This window comes from Dromaius novaehollandiae, chromosome 9, assembly GCF_036370855.1.
Source record: "Dromaius novaehollandiae isolate bDroNov1 chromosome 9, bDroNov1.hap1, whole genome shotgun sequence".
In the NCBI taxonomy this organism is placed as follows: Eukaryota; Metazoa; Chordata; class Aves; order Casuariiformes; family Dromaiidae; genus Dromaius; species Dromaius novaehollandiae.
In genome coordinates this window covers 20,540,664-20,561,911 of record NC_088106.1, presented here as the reverse complement: position 1 = coordinate 20,561,911, position 21,248 = coordinate 20,540,664, and the positions used below count along the sequence as shown (strand labels likewise).

General features: G+C 39.8%; 1 protein-coding gene across 2 annotated transcripts in view; it reads left to right on the top strand.

The window, feature by feature from the left end:
• Positions 1–11,945: 11,945 nt before the first annotated feature.
• The window catches only part of RHBDD1 (rhomboid domain containing 1), a 52,285-nt gene continuing 42,982 nt past the window's right edge, over positions 11,946–21,248 (top strand). Inside the window, exons 1-2 of one of the 2 annotated variants that reach the window (XM_026109736.2) lie at positions 11,946–12,069; positions 18,843–19,361. In XM_026109736.2, the coding sequence (XP_025965521.1) occupies positions 18,929–19,361 (433 nt within the window). In that variant the 5' untranslated portion in view covers positions 11,946–12,069; positions 18,843–18,928. The remainder of the gene's footprint in view (positions 12,070–18,842; positions 19,362–21,248) is intronic. The other variant, XM_026109735.2, reaches the window with a different exon arrangement.

Below are 21,248 nucleotides of genomic sequence, written 5' to 3'. Positions count from 1 at the left end.
CCAAATCTGCCAAAAATGAGGACAAAGTCTGTCGAGAGGCTGTATCTTTCTGCATGAAAAAAAGAGAAAAATATCTCCCAGCTGGGCTTTCCATTTGCATCAGAAAACAACCTCTTCATTAGAAACAGTTCCTAATCTTAAATGGTTCTCTAAGCTCCAGGCTAACTGATTTTCTTTACAACAAATACAAACAAAAATTATAATTTACAAAACTGAAAAGTAGGTAATTACACTAGAACACCAAGTTATTATATCATCTCCAAGGATAAAAAAGGAAGGAAATTAATAGTTCAAACAACCATGTGCAATAACATACTTTTCTTAGTAAGGATAAATGAACAAGTTTTTCAGTACAACAAATGCCCCAATGCACCCCAAGGATTTACTTCAAAGGAAAAAGAGATATGTGTAGAATTTGATACCTGAATATTTTAGGAATACTGATCAGTTATAACACATATTGGAATTGTTGGCAAAATACTCAATTGTTTTATCTTTAGAATAACATGCTGTGGGCGAATTTTCAGGAAAAATTCACACTACTTCAACTGGTATAGTAACAATCATATATAGGGTTTTTAAAATGTATTTAGATTTGTAAAAGCCTCAGAAAAGATTTATCTAATACTTGGCTTACTCCCTACATGCACTGATATGCAACACAATAGATATTTCTTTTAGACTATGATCAGTTATCATCAACCCACTTATTTCACCTCTCCTCCCACATGTTATGGAGCAAATGGGCCTTAATTATGGAATTATGGAAGCTGGCTGCTGTTGCAGCTCCATAATACACAGAAATAGTACACCAGAAGGCTATGGACCTATGTGGGGGTCCCATTTTAATAACGCAATATAACACTTCTGGCTTGTTCCACTATCTGCACGGTACATATCAGTAGTAAATCTCCAATCAACAAATGCTGCATCACTGAATAACAGACAAAACCTACTGGGACATGTCTGGAACGAGCATGAATTTAGAGCTCTGTCATCCATAGCAGAAGTCAAAAGTCCTGAGTGGGGCTAGGCTGGGTTTTTGGCTTGCATCACGGCCATTTGGAAGAGGCTTTTTCTCAAACTTCTCATGTTTAGAATATTGTGTTTGGAGGTTGTTTATAAGTCCTTTTCCAGCTGCATTGTGGCACGTGAGGAAGGCACTGCTCGCAGCTCCCTGCCATCACTCTGCTGCGGACACCTCAGATCTACCAGCTCCACGCAGTCACTCGCTAAACCATTCTAGCATATGCAGTTTGAATTATTGATATTTTCTGTCATGGCTCAGTCAGATTGTAATGGGCTAGGGAAGGAGCCAGCGGATGGAAGGGAATGCCTCTAGCAAGGGACAGTGAGAAGCAGCTGGGGCACAACGGGGCAAGAAGCTCTGTGGCTGGCGCAGCTGCAGCCCGAGGGGACAAATGGGCCTTGCCCTGTTCCCCAGGCGGAGAAAAGCTCTGCTTGGCTGGCTGAGCATGCTGCACGCTCCCAGGATGCCTGCAATCCCAGCCCCAGGGTCTCTTCCCTCGCGGGGAGCCCCACGATGCTCCTGCCTGGCTCCTGTGGCTTCCTTTCGGGGCGTTCTTCCTTCTCGCCCACATTCAGCCACTTCCCCCAGCGCTCCTTCCTCATCCTTCATGTTTCCTTTACTTTGGTCTGGCAGAAAGGAAAACCTCAAAGAGTTATTATTTTCAAAAATGCATAGGGAGAATGGGCAAGCTGCAATACATGTAGCTTTGCTATAAGGTGGCTTCATCAGATATTTCTCTGACATGGAGTCAGCTCCAGAAGTATATGAGACATATTGGGCCTTTAATCAAAAGGCAAGACCAACTTTCTAACCCTACATCCCCTTTTTGTATTTCCCATCATTCATTCAAATTAGCGGATTTCTGCCCATTGGTGTCTAGAATCTCACAAAGTTTTCAAATGGATTAACAGCAACAGTTTGGCATGTGCATCACCAAAAAAGAAAGAAAGAAAGAAAGAAAGTTGGTTTGGCCACATCAAATATCTTGCAGGAGAAAAGGACTCCTTCAAGTGCAGATGCTTATATAAACAACAAATGCCAGTGGCTTTATGGAATAATATTCATAATTCCTGTACAGTCAGATACATAAGACAGAACACATATAGTACGAATACTATCTGTCAGAAGTTCACTTCTCTGGGTCTTTTTACTCAGATGTCTCTGTTTATTATTGATCTATGAAGTATTCCTCTAGGTTGGTTGCTTAATTTCTTAGAAGATTACCACTGAAATGTTTAGGTAACCTATTAACAAGCATATTACAGGGCGTTATAGATGCATCCATATCTTATCCTATGCACTGTGATTGTAGCTGTGCTCACTCTTTTTAATTTTCTTTTCACATGCTCACACCCTTTCATTACTCAGTCTGTTTATGCTTAGCTATTATACACATAAATTAAAGTCTCTAGACTTCTAGACTGGTGCTTTAACCAATGAATCACCTTCTCTACTTCCCAGTAGATGCTTTTCTTGTCAGTAGCACCTTCTGTCTGAAAAATCTTCCCAAATCTAAATAATAAATACCAAGTAAAGTATATAACAAACATGAAAAATAAAGTGCAATAATTTACAGTTATCAGTTTGACTGAAAAAATAGCTTTCACAAAGAGCATTTCTGGTCCAGGCCTGCAAAGCCTAATTCAGTTACTTTTCCCTTTATTAATAGTCCCAGCCAAAAACCAAGCCCTCTTTATCACTTAAAGTCCTCCTGGTTCTCAAAATAGGGCTTAGACAAAACCTGTGCCAGCGTTCTGCAGTAGAGCAAATTTAGTCCCTATTTCATAGCCATTTCTGCTAGATTCTAACTACTATGCAGTTTATGTACTTCTGTTAGCTAAGCCTATCTTGCTTATAAGCCAAGTACTTTTCATATAAGGCAGAGATTAGGTAAAGACATTTGTTGGATGTCATGCTGTCAATGTTTATTCCAAGTCCATATCAGTAATGCAAGCCTTCCATAAGCATTAGTAACTGGCTCTGCACAAAGTACGTGTTTCGCTTGCCGCCCATGTCAGCCCTGGTTGGCACATACAGCGGTCTCATTTCGGCTCTGTGAAAGTTCCATATTTTTCCCCATTATGAGTCCCCACAGCCCAGATTGATAGTAGACCCAGCTGTCCTTTATAATTACATTTTAATGACTTAGGACGGTTGTTTGCATTTTGGCAACTTGTTTAATAGTGATGACATTTAAATTGTCACAACTAGGCTTCAAAGTTATCAATTTATTAGATGATCAGGGAACTTCACACCTATGGTGGTGCAGTTTTTTGGCTGCAAACTCAGTAATCCATCAGCGCATTGATTTATATAATGAAGGTTGTTTCATAGGGATATGCTTTAGTTAATTCAGCCCTGAAATGGATTAACTTTCACAAATTAAAAAGGTTCTGTTTACTTATTTATTATTACCTTAGATTGACAGATACTCTAAAACACACACATTGCATTTTGTCTTCTGTTGCTTTCTTCATTTCTTTATATTGACCTTTTTGTGCACACATCCCTTTCTATTTCTTCTCCTTCTGCAAATGAACCTGAGATTTGCAGAATCACTTACGGTTCCTTCAGAGAAACACTTCTCTCTCATGCACCAATAGAAGTTAAGCACTCCAACAGGGGATTTTTTTTGCTAAAGATTTCAGCCCCCCCATCTAAAGCTGCATCAAGACATTTGTCAGTCTTTTTATACAAAAGTAGAAGTTCTGTGAACAGCAAAAAAATGAGGCCTGATGTCCTACTCTGAATGTCAACTTCGATCACAACACTTGGCTCCCTCCCATGTTCCTTACATGCTTGCTTACCCCGCTCTCTCCCTGCTTCCCATTTTCAACCTTATACTTTCAAGGCCGTCTAATGTCTCCTACCCATCTTTCTTTGACTTGCTGTCTGGAAAAGAAACACCCCATGGTTTGGGTGTCAAAGTTATGCGTGTGCTTACTAACAAATCCACCAAACCACTGCCCCCCGCTGCCTACAGAAGAAGGCAGGAAAAGGAGCAGATCAGTGTTGTACAGGCCTGTTCAACCACCTTGATGTCTCTAGCTATGTCTATAAGGGGTTCCTGGACTAGCATACACACCTTCTGCGGTGAGCATGGAGCAGCTGCCCCTCCAGGAGAAACTCACCATGACCAGGTGTTGGGGTCCAGCAGCCTGCGGGAGGGGACTGAACTGCAGCCTGAGAAACCTGCCATTCTCCCAGCTATGACTGAAATTGGTTAATTGATTCAAAAGTTATTGGGGGAGACCAACACATAGGTCAAACTGCCACATGTTCTTCTTTTTTCAGGAAATAAAGAAAAATAATAATATATTTGACTGATGATCACAGTAAAGGTGGACACATCCGTCCTCTCTGAAGAAAGCAACTCTGCCAAGGGAAGGAGGGGGGCTACTGCTTGCTGCAAAGTCGCAGAGGTCACCGAAACACCAGCATCCCCGGGCCGCTGCTGGGAGGCACCATGCATGTGCAAGCGAATGTCTTCTGAGTTCTCACCTACTCCAAAGGACTTGGCCTAGTGTAGGGTTTGCTGAATAATCTTTCCGCTGAGAAAGAACCAGCTTTAATTCATAAACTGTGGAAAATTCTAATGAACATAGTTCTCTCTAGGTTTTTGACTGGCTTTTTCCCCTTATCATGGGTATTATCTTCAAGCAAGCAATCATTAAGTAAATAGATCTCAAGGAAAAGTCATTTCAAGTACAGACTCCTTCCACTAAATTCCCTGGAGTGCCCACTCTGTAGCCCTTGGGCAAAATCCAGCATGAATTTATCTAAATAGGCCAACGCTCATTAATCAAGTGAAGCCCTGGCTGAAATCTTCACAAGTGGTTGCGCAGATGCTGAGTCACCTTGTTGTAACTGATCTAGGCACTTTATGATGCCAAAAGCCAAAAAGCTGCCAAAGACTGTTATCTTACAGATAGAAAGCCAGTAAAGGGAACAGGGAAAGTAATTAAAATATGTATTTCTCAAGATCATTGGACACAAATCAAAATTAAAAAAAAACCAAATTGAATAATCAAAATAAATGTGACAGGTAGCAACAAGATAGTATGCATTATTCAGCTGGTGAAAGAAAAGGCTGCAAATACACTCCCGCAAATTTTTCAGTAGAGGAGGAGGAAGTCTCCAGGGAAATCCCTTGGGGAATTCATCTCTGACCTTTTGGGAAATGGGAGGGTTCATCTCACTGGCTGAAAAACTTGCCCTTCTACCTACAAAACTGGAAGATCCCCAGAAGCCTGCTCAAGTCCTAGAAGGTTTGCATGAACACCCATGCAGAAACCTCAGCACTGCCTCTGTTCCCTCATCAATACTCTCTCTATGCTGCTCCCACACTCTACCCCGGACAACCCTTTCCTCCAGAGAGAGCCTTTGAAGTGAGATTCCTGCTTTGAGGATGCTTTTGAGGGGCAGGTATTACCTGTTTTGGCTCTGAGCTGTGCTGCCTCCTCCGAGTATATGCAGGGGACAACGGGGATCTTGCCAGTCCCAACCCCACCCTGACCTGAAGACATTTCTGAGCTGATTCCAAGTACCTACCCTTGTGATTTGGTTTGGAAAAGACTAGAGAGCGCTCTGACGACGGAGCAGTGATGGGCAGTCCCCTCCAGTGGAGAGCAAACAACCAATATGAGGAGGACGGTAACCTCTGAAGCTGCTGCAGCTATTTGCAGAGCAACTATCTATCTGCTTCACAGCAGACTGATTTATTGCTCGGCCTCCACCACATATCATCGGGGCAGTCCCAGAAGTACAGCGTGGAGGCATCTCCCACTTCTATTTCAGATGTTAGGGAGGGCTGCCATCTATGCTTACCAGTCTGATAAAAGGTCCTACTTCTCTCTATACACTTGTATCAGTGTCTTTAGGAGACCATTATGGCTACAGCAGCGCTACCGCTAAAACAGGGCAGATGTGAAACTCACTGTCTGAAATCAAGCTGAACAGTGATGCCGATTTCCAATGCATATGCAAGAAACAAAACACTGTCCCCAGCCAGACTCACCAGCTATTACCACTCAGCTGCTATGTGTAACTTCCAGTACGCTCTAGAGTTAATGAAGAAAAATTGTCCTCCATTTGTATTTACCTTTGAAGTCTGCTGCTTCTATTTCAGATCTGAGTAAGGTTTTGTGTGCCTGAAAGCTTGTCTACTTTTCCCAGCTATACTGGATGATCAAATAAAATATACTACATCTACCTGAAAACTCTGTTTTGCCAGGTTAGAGTAAAATACCTCTTGATGAGCAGAATCTGAGCTGAACAACACCTAGCCATGGTCTATGAATACAATACAACTCTCAGATTTGATTATATTCTTCAATAATTTTGCATAACTTGATTATAATTCATACAGTACTGGCTATGTTAAAAATGCTTAACACTATAAAGCCAGTTCGATCCTCATTTCACTTACATTTCTCTCTTTCCACAGCAGGTCTGTGTTTTCATTTAAACATTTTAAAAACAGAACAAACATAAAAACAGAAAAAACAATAAGGGATACTAAAATGATATTCTCCAAGAACTCTTGCTAGTGCTTACTGATTTTGAATTGCCACTTTCAGATTTATTGTCTTGAGTATCATATTTGCAACTTTCTTACACTGGAACAATCTATGTGAAGATAATCCCTTTCTCTATTTAGGCTTTTCTTCATTAGCAATACTACTGTCATATTCTACTGTCAGCTCAAGAAGCTATGGTAAATATAAAGGATGCTAAATGCAAGTTTGAACTTGGGAAGTCTGGCCATAGCTGAACCCCTATTTTGCAAAACTACATATAGATGATGTCAAGGCACTAGGCAGGCCAGCGGCTCCCTGGGCTGCTATCGGTGGGGGGTTCCCATGGGGCAGGACCCATCCCACTGCCCGCATGAGAGCAGGGCAGCTGGGAGAGCTCCAGCCCCAGCACCAGGCACTGCCATGGGGACGGGGATGGGCCAAGGCCGAGCTGGGCAATCACCCGTGGTTCAGGGTTGTGGTCGCTGGGGCCCATGGCCAGGCAGGGGCAGCGCTATGGCGAGGCTGGAGACCCACTTTAGAAAGCCCATAAATTAGAAAACCAAATAAGTAACCCTCATTTCAATAGTATGAATATTATGATATATTATGCCTCCTCACTACTTTTGAGATTCAAACTTCCAAGGGAAATATAGCTTCCTTTATTGTACAAAAACAGAAAAAAAGATATTGAATCATAAAGTACAATTTTAGGATCACTCTTCCAAATGCTCCCCACCCTCGCCTCTGCCTGTCAGCCTCTCTGTAGGAGGCACCCTACACATTCAAGTTGATGAATATATATGTTAAAGAAGCAAGGTTAGTGTAAAAAGACAAAAACATGCTGAACCCAAATTCTACTCATACATCCATGAGAAAATAGAGAATAAGAAAAGACTTCCAAAAGGCTGTTATTGTAATTTCTGGAGAAATTCGTTTACTATCTTTGACAAATCCTTCTTAACAAGGAGTGGCAGATAAAGCCTTTCAGTATTGCCTCTGGATTAGCCCAGATTTGAGAGTTGAGAACCTGAGAGTACTGCAAACCGACATTTCCTCTCCCAGGGGGAGCACACTACTCCCATTGCCCTGGCAGCTTCTGCTGGTCAGCAGAGCACACAAGATGTCACTAGATTACTGATCCATCCTTGCTATACAGCAGTTAAAATTTCGTAAGGATTTGGATCAAAAACATGTTTTCATAAAAGAAAACACTATGTGAACGCTTTATAGAAATGGGAAATCATCACAAAATTTTCACAGCTACAGTATTAACAAAAATGCTCTGCCAGCAGCAGAATATACTTTAACTTCATGAGTTGTGTAAACTGTGAATGATGAGATGTAGATTATGTTGCTACTGAAAAAAGAACGGTATTCAAGAGAATAATTTCTGTGTATAGTATGATTATGTTAACAACCTTGAGACTGTTTTGGTAATGATTATTTAACACTCCTGTGGTCAAGCAAAACAAAGATAAGTGTTTGCATATACACATTTTTATATCTATTTTAGGTGGTAGCAGGTGACTGTATTATTACTCTATAATCAAAGCACTTTTATATTATGGTGTGCTTTGACCTGTGACTTCAAATTATATTCTCTTTGATTTTGCTACTTTTACTGACAAAGTCTTTTAGTTCAGTAGAGCACATTCGTGGCCTATTTCACACATTCATTTCCTTAACAGTGTTCTTTGGTCTATTCTGTTCTCCACTGGTGACATACAAGAGCTTAGGCTTTTGAGGATGAAAATGCTTTGGTTTAACAGAAGTCACTCAATGCAATGTAGGAGTATCCACATGAAAAAGAGGTGACTAGATGATCAAAGGCCCCTCTGGCTGTAAGCGTTATGAAACCCTTTTGATGTTAGTCCGTTTTTTTTCTGGCCCATGTTCAGGCCAACAGGCTCTTATTTTCACCAGATGTTTCTTCTTTTCCTTCCGGCAGACTATATGAACAGATCAAGGTCCTCCAGGATATATTGCTTTTCATCTCTACAAACTGGAGAGAAAGCATCTATGTTTTTCACTCCATTTGCCCATACTGTATTATAAAGTGGTAGTGTTAATGATAGCAACTGAACTGGAGAAAGTACGATACTAGCTAAGGAAGGGTTGGTGTGGGTGGGCTACAGGGAGAAAACAAAGTAAATGTCAGATTGAAGACTCCAGAAGATTAAGGCCTGAATTCATACAAAACATTTGTTATCAGTTCATATTTCCGTATTCATCTCTCACAAGTGCCTTCCTTCCACGGTTTCTGAAGCGTTATGTTGGGTTCAGAATCTGAATGGTAGCAGCAGAACAATAGCTGTATATAAACTAGCTACAGATTTAAACTGATCCTTTAATCATCTGTATTTTCTTAATTTTCTGAAAGACGCAAATTATCCCGTGTATCAAGTTTTGGGTATTACTTCTTTCTTCTTATTCTATTATTCGTAAATACCATCACGTACTAGCAGTCTAGGAAATTCACAGTTCCTTTATTATGTTTTGACATACTTATAGCATTTCTAGGCTAGTCCTAACTAGTTTCCTCAAGATTGTTAACATAAACAGTATTTCAAATATGCTGCTATCAGATTCCCAGCATTAATTAAAAAAAAATCCTTCAGATATGGATTTAATTTGCATCCATGAATTCCGCAGCAAGCTCTTCCTTCCCAATTATTCCATGTGTGTAGAAAAGCCTCAGTATAAATCTCAGGGAAGTATTCCGAAACCTGCTCTACTGCTCCAAAAACCTGTTTAAACATTGTCCTCTTAAGCAGAGGAAAGATTTCAATGTCACTTTTTCCTTATAGGTCAACATATGACTAAGCTGTATGTTTACAGTGATAATAGCTGTAATATAAATATTTACATGGATTATATAGTTAGCAATAAGGCATAAGCAGTGCTAACTGTATGCGTCACTCTTGTGCTAAGTGTACATGGTTTATGATAACGATGTTTTTGTTTATTTCTTATTTTCTTTCAAACTATTGAAATCTCTTTCCAACCAAGTCAGTCATAAATAGGAAACAGAACCTATACTGTTAGCAGTTGCTTAATTGGAAATGGATAGTTTCTTATTTGAACTCAAGTAACTTTTTATGTGCAAGCTCTTCAGCCTAACTAAATTACTATTCTTATCCAAAAACATTTTTTATGTTAAGGACCGGGTAATTTCACATATGGGACTTTAACATATGTAAGCAAGGCTAAAGAAATAAATTTCATCCATATTTTTTCAGTTTTCCATCAGAATGTTGTCATTTCCAAACAGTATTTCGTATTTTATTCAATTTTATTGATAAGCAAAACAAACTCTTTAGAAAAAAAACATAAAAGCAATCCATGAGGTGGGGTGAGATTAAGGAAAGAGATCAGAAGACCTTTTTTTTTTTTTCTAACCAGTTATTGAAATAAGTATAAATAATCCAGAATATCCTTTTTTGCTTTTAGCAAAGTTTTTTGTAGAACAGGTATTAACAAATTTTAAGACTTTAATGGAGTATCAAATCCCACATCTGAGTGAAAAAAAAAATGGTACAAGCACAGATCTTTTTTTTTAAATCTATCTACATATCTGGACCATTTATCATAGCATCTGAAAACATCATTCATTTAGCTTTCTGTTCCTGTGACTTCTATTATTCCTGTGACTTCTATTACTCCTGCCTTATCAATATGCACCTGAAAAGACAGAAATTTAATTATTGCTCAGGTTCACACAGGAAGTAAACTAGGAATGAAATTCAGATCTTCTGGGTCCCAGAAGGGAACCACAGCCTCAGGACTTGTACATCCAGTAATAAGATCTGGAACTGTACTAAGGCAATAAATATTGCATTGTTAAGAATTATGGACTGGAATTATGATTGCATGAAAATGGAGTACGCTATTACAGAAAATGGTGCCAATTATTAAAAAAAATGGTGTATTTTAGAAAATCTAACAGTCTAGGCATTTATACCGCTCATGTCCTGTGATTTCTACGAATTATTATGATTAACATTAGTTGAGGTAAAAGATCTAAACGTGCCAAAACTAAAGAGTTTAAGATATCGTGTCTAAATGGTGGCACACACTGAATCTGCCCTCCTCTTTTGGCTTCTGCACATTTTTGGAAGAGAAGACTATACTGAAGTTGCTTGTTTTGGCAAAGTCTGCTCCTTTAACTTGATCTCCACCCTATTTCTAGGAATTCAGCCCCTTTCATGCCTGCCAGTCTGCTGAGCTGCGTGCTGTTTTTGGAAGGGCAGAATACAATTTTCATATAAATTCTATGACATACTTGTATGAATTGCCAAAATGTTCTATGAAACCTAAGTGCCACATAAATGATGCTAAAATAGGGCCATTTACATGTAGTTTTGGCTATGGATTTTATTTATGATTCATTTCTAGTCACATATTTGCACCATTAGCTTGCCAACATTTCTATTATAGCCTATTATTTCAGGCATTTATAATTTGCTTAGTTTATTCCCTACTGAGTATTAATAAAAACTTGCAGTCTAGGTATCCGTATCAAATTTGGGGAATAATACTTAACATACTGGTGACTAGTACTCTAGACCGGTGAAACTAATGTGTTCACCTAATTGTCTTTAACGTTTGGAAAAATTAAAGCAAGTTAAACTATTAAACTTACAAAACTAGTTACTGTTTTGCATGTATAGTAAAAAAATTTCACAAGGAATCTAATTGTGCATTTTAATGTGAAGTGGTACCAATAGGTGGTATTTTCACACAGGTTACTGGAGTAAACACAGTTCAAAGCCTTCTTACTGGAAAGCAGGTGCCTTTTACAATATATTAACTCTAAAATCAAGTGAAACTGCAGGAAACGAGGATCTTGCAGACAGCATGAGAACAGCCATAGATTTTACCAGAACCTTGCAATTAATTAAGTCAATGAATATTCCAAAAAACCAGTATTTTCCACCCTTCTTCTTCATAGTTGGAAAATAAAGCCATATTTCCTGCTTATATTATTAAGTCTCTTAAATGGTCAAAATATACTTGCAAAAACCGTTATGTAAAATTGAAAGCTGGTTTATCATCTCAACCCGCAGCGTGCGTTCAGAAAACTAACAGGAATTAAACGCCAACACAGACACGCCGCATTAAAGCAGCACGGCTCAGCCTCCGCTGGGGAAGGAGGCTCCCGAGCCGCAAGGCAGGAGCCGAGCGCAGCTCACACCGGCTCCCCCGGAGCTCTCGGGCCCTGCGGAGCGGCAACGCGCCTCTCCTCACAGCCGGCTCCCGGACACGGACCGTCCCCATCGCTCCGCGCTGTACTAACGCCCGAGCCGCGGCCGCGCTCCCGCAGCACCACCCGCGACACAGCGCCTCCGCGCAGGCGCCAGCCGCCCCCCCTCGCGTCTGCGAGCAGCGGCGCACGCGCGATCGGGACGGGCCGCTCCGGAGCCCGCTTCCCTTGCCGTTGAGTGGCGGTTGGGTCACGTGCCGCGGCGCTAGGGCTGGGGCTGGGGCCGTCGCTGCTGCTGCGCGCGCGCGCCGGACAACGTGAGTGGCAGGGAGGGGAGGGGGCGCGCGCGCGGCGCTGCCGGAGCCGTTGGTGCCTTCGCGCGCCGCGGGGCGGGGAGTGGGGCGAGGGGGCGGGGGGAGCACGGCTGGGTCGCTGCCGCCCCGCTCCCGGCCGCCCGCACCCCCTCTTGCTGCGCTAACCCGCCCCGCCGAGCCCTGCCGGGCCGAGCCGCGGCTGAGGCGGCGCCCTGGGTGTGGCGGCGCGTCCGGCGGCCCGCGCCGTGCCGAGGCCCTCGCGGGAAGGGGGCGCCCGCCGGGGCGGGGGTGGAAACGCGCTGGGGACAGCCGTGCGCGTCCCGAAACTAGCTTGTGAGCTGCCCCCGCCAGAGCCTGGTTCTTCGCCCCGTTCGGGAAGCAGGGCCGCTGGCCGGCGTTGATGGAAAGGGAGCGAGTTTCAGAAGCTGTACAAAATACCTAATACTTGACACACTTGACTGACCCTTAGCATTCCTTCCCCCCCCCCCTCATTTTTATGGGATTTTGCTCTTTGAAATGCTTGCGAGGTGGCAGGCAGAAAGAGTTCCTGAAGGAGCACAGAGGGACGCACTTGGGCGGCGCCGGTCCCCAAGGCACCAGCCCGAGGTGCGTTCGTTTGTCAGGAAGCTGCAGCAAACGCACTTCAAATGCGGTGACCCCTCAATACCTGCTGCGCTCCTCAGAGCGGCGTGGCTTCAAAATTGTTTGTTTATTTCGCTTCCTTGAAGCAGTATTTTTACAGATTATATACATAAACTGATGATTTTTTCCTTTTTATTGATCAAAATTATATCCATTTCCCCCCTTTCTTAAAATAGTTGACAGCTGCAAATATCTTGCACCTGTATCAAAGGAGAAGCAGTTGCAAAGAAGTAGATAAATGGGTCTCCACAGATCTGAGAGGCTTTTAGCATTTGTATAACTAGTCAGTTTAAGTAGTTCACACGTTTATAAATGTGTTCAATGATATCTGAGTTGATTTACCTTCCCGAGTTAGCATGGTAATGTGCTTCTTAGTGCTGTGCTCGCTTATTTCAACAGCATTTGGGGTCTTGACAAGAGTGAGCATAACACTAATATTGGGAACTGTGTATTTATCAACTGTGTGTATATTTTACCAGTATGATCTAAAATTGAATAGGAGGTTAACTTATTGTTCTTCCCTTCCCGTATATGACTGCAGACAAATTTTCCCTCAAAACACCAAAAGCTAAGGAGTGTTAGCTCCTTAGAGCTAACTCATAGAGCCCTTGTGCTTCACACTTGCAGAGTGGGGTCAGAGCAGCGTTGTTTCGTTTTAATTGCATTATGATGTTCTTGAGCTAGATAAAGGAGTAGGCCTTTCTGGTATAATTATCCAATTTAGCATTCTAGCAGTGTAAATATTGCAGTCAAGTGTGTGTGTGGGGAACATCCCGACCCTAATTAGTTAAATAACATTGGGGGAAAAAAAGTCCAACTGTGGCCTGAGCTGCAGTCCGTTTTTGTTCTGATGTAATTATTTCTGTTACAACTGTGACACCACCCTGCCTTCACCACTACAGGGATATGGCTAAAAGTATTTGTGATTATTTTATTTGTTTAACTTTAGCTGTATATGTGTAGATGCATCCTAGTACTTTGAAAGGTAGTTGCTAATTATCATTTATTATCTTATGATAGTAAAACATGTATTAAACCTTGTCATGCCACTTTGTCCCCATAAAACTGGGAAGGAACTTAATATGTCAACTGTAAAAATGGTATGATAGTATATAATTCTGACCACAGAGATTCAGCAAGAGAAGAATGCTTCAAAGAAGTTATTTATTGACTTCTTGTTTGTCTTTTTAGCTACACTGGAAATGCTTTATCTGTTTAATTATATATGGCATATAAATTTAGATGTGCAGAGAAAACTATATGTTGCTTTTAAGTTTTCTAAGCAGCAAATCCAACAGTAACATATTGCTATTGTGTGGATCCTGTATAGATCCTCTACAGACTTTTCTAATAAAGAAAAACCCCGTAATTCTTAAGGAGAGTTGTTGAAATGTAAAGACTTGTTTTTTTGTTCCTGCTTTTTCTGCCCGTTCTACACTAAAATAACTTACTGATTGGGCAGTTGTAGCAGAATTTCTGTTACATATAACTCATATGAGCAAAAAGTATTCTTTTTGATGGTGTATTTATAATCAGCTTCTTGAACAGAATAAGCTATACTCAGGAGAGGGTTTTATATTAGGTTGTTCCGTTCTAGGAGCTGATTTATGTTGCACTATGAAAAGACTGATGTGACCTCTCTCTCTAGAGGAGGAAAAAGGGAACATTACTAGTATTTGTATTACCAGTAAATCCTTTTAAACAAATACGAGACCTTGGCTGAGGCAGGTGGACAAAGTATCTGCTTGCACAGTTGTTAGCTATCAAAGGTAATAGACGGAAAGATCAGGCAGGAATGAGTTCAGCAGCAGATTAGTCACATAGTACAGATATTCTGAATATTTTCTTAGGCCACATTGTAGGGACCTTTTTAGTAATTATTACTTTGATTTTTCACAAACTGAAGAGGTTTTAAAGACTTTGTAAGAGCAAATAATCTTTCTCATGTTGCTACTGCAGGAGTGGTGGGTTATTTTGTTTTGTTGTTTCTCCTTTTATCATTTCCTTCTTGCAAATTGAGATCGCTAGTTATGATCAGATTCTGGCTGCTTAGAAGTCACTGCTGTGTGATGTCTAATTTGTGACTTGCCTGTAATTGGTGATACCAGCTACGAGTCCAGCTGGTGTCTGAACTGCAGACATTATCTCTACTGCCATTATCTTTAAAATGTGCTTAAGATCGCTATATCCCTCTGCTTTCATTTCCTCTATGGCATTCATTTCTAACTTCAAGTCTTCAAATTACCCAGTCAGCTACTATGACACTAAAGTCATAGCAAGCAACACTATAGGGAGACTCAGCCCTAAAATGTTAAATTCTAGGAGAGGTCAGTTTGTCCAGTCTTTCACTTCTAAGAAACTGCCCCACTACCGTGCCAGCTAGAATTGGTGGTAAACTCGCTCAGTTAAAACTTGCCTCAGCTCCAACAAAGTTGGATACAGATAAAAGCAGGATCTGTAGATCATGGCTACATTCAGACTGCATGGAAATGAGATGTTGTATTTCTCTCTCTATTCATAAAATCTAGGTCTACGTCACAGTGGTTTGTTTTTTTTTTTTTTTTTTTTTTTTTTTTTTGAGGTGAAGGGCAGTGGGTTGGATTTCACTTCACAAAAGCATGAATCAGAATTTTATGCCAAGGCACTCGTGGTTCTGTCCGTTTTGGGGGGAAGGGTATCTGAGGACTCTTTTCTACTCACTTCAAATTATAGGTATAGAAAAAGACAGTATAACGTTTCATTTTAACTGGTATTTACTAAAATATTTACTTTATTACGTGATTTGTCAGTAATGTGAAGTCATACTATTTCACAGTTGCCAAGCAAGTGGAGGGGGTTGTCACAGTAAAAATAAAAGTTAAAATGCTTTGCGCTTGGTTAGTACAAAACAAATTCCGGGAATGTTTAGTTCAGACATTTATCTTGAGTAGGTGACAAAAAATGTGGATGCGTGGCAGCCTAGATGTGAGACAAATGTCCATTTCAAGTCTGTTCTGGAAATGTGTACATTTTGAAGTGTGTGGCAAGTTTTTAAAAAAGAAAAAGGGATAAGTGCTTCATTGTTTCAAGTCTCATTAGACTTTTAATAAACAGAGTAGAGGCTGAGGAGGAATGTTCAAACAGTTGAAAGCACTGTATGTTTAAAATGAATTGCATTCCAGAAGGCTCTCAAATAACCAGTTTGTTTTCTTTCTTATGTATTTTTCCTTTCTAATGGAACACATAATGTGTCTTGGCTGACATTTTTGATTGCTTCCAATAATCAGAATGACTTATAATACGTAGCATTACTGTAATTGTGGTAAAGCGTTTCCATTCATCTGTGTTACATGACTGCTGTACAGACATGGGCTACATGAGGGTCCCTTTTCCTAAGTGCACATATGTTAAAAGTATTTTAAGTGGGAATTAGAGTATTCCAAAAAAAAAAAAAAAAACCTTTGGTAAGAGAGACTAGGTATTATCTGGCAATCTGGACAGCATGATATGGCAAGATTTGGGGGTTTTCACACAGCTTGGGTTTAGGTGGTGTTTAATATTAAATTCTAACATTTTATGTCAACTGTTTTGTGGTAGAAAAAATGTAGCTGTGTCAGTGGTAAAAGAAAAGTCAGGGGTTTGGACAGATGAGTATAAGAACAGCTTGGAGTTGCTGGCATACATGCAGCATAGCATGTCATATGGGAAAACAGGGTGGCACATTGTCATAACCAAAAACATTAATTAGTGCTGAGGTTTTTTTTCATAATGTTAATACTAGAAAGCCAAAGACTGACTGACTGATCAGTCCACTGCAGCAATCAAATTGCACATTAAGAGGTCTTAGCTCACTTGAGATTTATAGGAACTGCTACAGCTGTGGTCTGTGTAGTTAAATCATGAAAACTAGAAATTCTTATGTTTGTTTTTACTTGTTTACATGTTAAAAAGTTGTTTTTAAAGGTACCAGCGTACTTTCAGCTGCATGGTAAACAGGCCTGGTATAAAGCCTGTTCCCCTTGTTTCTGCTCTGCTTTGGACAAGGCTTAGACATTATGTAGCATCTCTGAGGTTAGACCATGGAAAAAGTGCAGTGAATTTCCTTTTATTGTAGCAAGTAAGTTTATCTGCATTCTATTCTACTATAGTTATTTTGAGAATGCCAGCAGCTTTTTCTTCTCTTGAAGTACTGTAGTAAGGATAAGTGAAGTTTAAGGAGTGATCCAGAGAACTGAATAACTTAAACATAATTTGATTAATGCTGCTACTTATGTGCATAAACTGGTATGGAGGTATATGCTTTAGTTAGCTTTAGTTGACTACTTAGCTGTAGTTGATCTTTTCAGGTGTGCAACTCTGTGCAGCTCTCATAGTCACTTCTGCTGTTATAGGATAACCTAATTCTCAGGTGATTTTCCTCTTTTCCATGTATTTGCTTACCTTGTATCATGCAACTCCATCAATTTATTAATAATACTTTGGATACATAAAGAAAAATGTGTGATTAAGTATTTGCAGGTATGCCAACTGTCTGCATGTAACTTTATAATACTTACTAGAAAGGCAAAATTTAGTAAGTCCTAGTAGACATAATGTAGAATATTAAACTTTGCATCTTGAGCTGTTGTCCTCTCTTTAACCCTGTCATTTCTTTCCGCTCTCTTCCAGAAAAATCAGATTGTTGCTTATTTAAGATAAAGATGTTTGCTGAGGAAATGAAAGAATATATCGCTGTCTTGTTTCCTTCAGACAAAGTAGGGGAGGAAACAATCTACCCTCTATAAAGTAGATCTTGTATACCCTCATGTGCTTTTCCTTCATCTTTCTATATTGGGGCATTCAGAAGTTTTTGTGATGAGAACAACTCATACCAGCGAGAGAAAAACATGGTGAAAATACTAGATTTAATTGCATTTTTTTTTTTTTAAGTGGAGTCTGGTTACGGGGATAATCCCATCAGAATCTTGCTATTGGAATCAGTACTGAAATCAGTATTACTTCAGGCTGGGTAAACCTTGAAAATCGTTATTGCGCTGAAGATCCCAGACTACTTAAGCATCGGTTCCATTCAGCTTGGCTGGCTAATCCTTCATCATATGTTCTTGACATTTCACTTTACCTCAGCTCTGAGTTGAATCAGGAAGGATATGAGCCATGGACATGGCTGGCACGTGGTCTGACCCTCTATAGAAAGGCTGTGCATCCAAAGAGGTGAATGCATAGGTGCTTTTAAATGTTAGTCCTTTCTGTACATGTACCAGAGATTAAATGGTGCTCTCAGTTGGCTGAGCTGGTGATCTGCTCTGCATGACAGATAACTTGCTGTCAGGCAAATTTGAGTCGAGCTTGCAGAAACTGGAGTAGGCCACATTAAAAAATGAAGAGCAAAAATGGTAAGCAGGTGTTTTCAGAATGGATGTAGTTTTGGAGCTAGACACAAGTCTGGAGGTAAAAAGAATCAGCTGCAGAGGTAATGGTAATGAAAACAAAGTATTATTTATATACTACAAATATTTTCCCTGTTGCATGCTTTTAAGCTAAAGTATGATTTCTAGCCATTGGGAAAGTAATCATGTTTTCAGAGCTTACTGTTAGGAATACTTCGCTGTCTCTCTGTTACTACTTGAAATAGTAAGTCTTAATTTTCATGCTTAGTTTGTTCTGAATATTTGTAAAAGTCGGAAAGGAACATCATGAAAAAATTATATATGTAGCCAAGATGGGATGCCTGAAAACCGAGACTCCAGAGAAGTGTTTTTTTGTTTGTTTAAATCAGTTCCATTTCTGAAAGTCTCATTGGTTGTGAGTGAGTCAGGATGGCCATGAGAACATGTCTAGAACACTCAGGAGTCTTGCAGATGAAATGAAGCCTGTCCGGGGACATGAGAGAGAGGTTGCAGACTCCTTTTTATCATGATATTTGTCTGGATTATCTGTATAAATCTTTTATGTGTTTAATACCAATTTAAGAATTGTAATAATCTCATTTAATTTTTCGTTCTGATTAAGGAAGGCGTGTCTCACCTGGTTAGCAAATTGTACAAACTATGGTTTTAAAAAAAAAAGTATTGATGAATTTGAAAACACCCTCATGATTAATCATCCTTAAAGAGTATGTATATGTAATAATGCCTTTATCTCTTATTTTCTTTCAGAATTTCCAAAACTTATATGGTTTTGAATTCAAAGAAAAGACTAAAAATCGAAATAAACACCAAGTTTCTTTGAGTAAGAAGTGCCAATGCAGCGAAGGCAGAGAGGAATCAATACTGGATTGCTTTTGCTGTTTTATGAAATTTCTCGAGTTGGATTTGAGAACATTCCTCCTGTTACACTTGGGATACTTGCACTGAATATTATTCTCTTTTTGAATCCGCTGGGGCCACTCTCTGAAGTGTGTATCAGTGTAAATGAAAGCTTCTACAGAAAGAATTGGCAGCGTTTACTGCTTTCTCCTATCCACCATGCAGATGACTGGCATTTATATTTTAACATGGTTTCCATGCTTTGGAAGGGGATAATGTTGGAAAGAAAGCTTGGAAGCATTTGGCTTGCATATATAATTGCAGTATTCTCGGTGCTCATTGGAGTTGTTTATATGGTACTGGAATACACACTCGCAGAAATCTTGGATGACCCTACATATAAAATGAGTTGTGCTGTAGGTTTTTCAGGTAAGACACATAGTCGATGCAATTTATTTCTGTAAAATTAGTATTTGTAGATACTATATAGCCATACTTTTTGAATGTAGAAAATGGAGATGTATGCCTCCGTGTGCATGTATGTAGATGCTATGTCAATAAAGCTATCTTTTTTTTTTCTTTTTAAATTAAAGCATATACTCTGGGTATGTTCGTGTGGTTGATTTCGTGTTCTTGTGACCAGCAGTGTCTTTATCCAAGAATATGAAAAATATGATTACCCCAGTAGAATCATGTTTCTTGTTTAATGCCACTGACTGCCAGAAGTTTGGCACTTCTCATTTTTAATGTAGCCTGTTTTCCTGGTGTAAGTGTCACTTGTTAGGTAGGTTCTGAAAAACCCTATCACTTCACTGGAATTATTATTTCTGACCATCTTTTCTGGTATCAGGTGTGCCCTTTAATATGGGCACATACCATGGTCTTGACTTCTCCTTTGGGAGGTCAAAGGTTTATAGTGAGTGAGCTCAATCTCTTTAATGAAGCCTGAAGTCAAGGGGAAAAGTAGCACTGCTTATTATCTTACCGGGAATAAGTCTATAATCTACTGAGCCCCTGTACAGCAGACAGAAAGTCAGGTTGTCCATGCAGAGAATAACTAATTGGTTTTTAAGTTTCATGTTCTATAAGACAGTTCGGATTTAGTATTAAGTATTGTGGCCTGTTCTGATGTGACTTATCTTCTGCAGCATCTTTGAGTATTCCAGGCTTGGAAATATGTTGGACTGCAGCCTGCACGTACATGCATTTGACCGTTATTCAAGCAGTAGATTAAGGCAGCTCTGACAAAACTAGTATCCATAGTTGATCTTTATAAACCTTCAACATCCTCCTATTTAGGTCATTCCTCTTGAGTTGCGGGGAGTAGTGTATATATGGAACAGCTGTTGAAGAAGAAGAAAATGAGTATTTTCCTGGTAATAACTCCTTCTCTGAGAGCCAGTCTGCATGCGTATTTATGACCTATCTACTTTTCCAGCTTTTAAGAGCCTTAGGATGCCTGGATACTTTTTTTGCTTTTTTTTTTTCTTTTTACATTTGGATGAAACAGCCCAGCTCATTGTCCCCCAGAGAACCTGTCAATACACCAGGCCTAGACAGTTCCAATGGACCCTTAAACCTAAAATATTTGAACCTGAATGTACAAGGCTGTGGTGAGCCGAGGATGGATTGGATAGACACAACTGCTACTGCTACACTGCTGCTATTAAATATTTCTCTTCTCATTTAAATTTATAGTTTCTAAACCAAATACAGTTATCCGCAACAGATAGCATGAGCCTGTGTGAGGGAGTATGTGTGTTCGAGTGCATATACACATTTGTGATTAGATACGATCCTAGAATGAGGATCTTTTGATCACTGGGTAATTTAAGGAGTTTGCTAGCTCTTGAGTTTTCTATGGTGTTAGAAGTGGAGGGGGGGAACCTTTTTCATATTTTTATTTAATATATCTGTATCATGTTCCACTCACCTATTTTTCCTCTGTCAAGTCTTTTACTTTAAATTTTGCAGATTTTTTTTAAACGATTGTTTTTGGTTTCCTCTTGAGAGGAACCTTTTCAAAAACATTTTGAAAGTTCCAGTAAAATTTGTGAACTCATTCTGTCATATCAGCTATTACTTGCATGTTAAAACAGTTGTATTCAATTAGTAACAAATGGTTATTTATTGTGATTAAAGGTGATTTATATGATCTTTTTTTTTCTTTGCAGCAAGACAGTGATTCTGGAGTATATGTAAGATGATTTTTCCATTAATTCAGAATTCTTGAGTCTACTCTTCAGTTTCACGAATGCATCTATTTGCCTTGTTTTCAGTCATGATTTTTCTCAACTCACGGAAGGTTTTTTGATA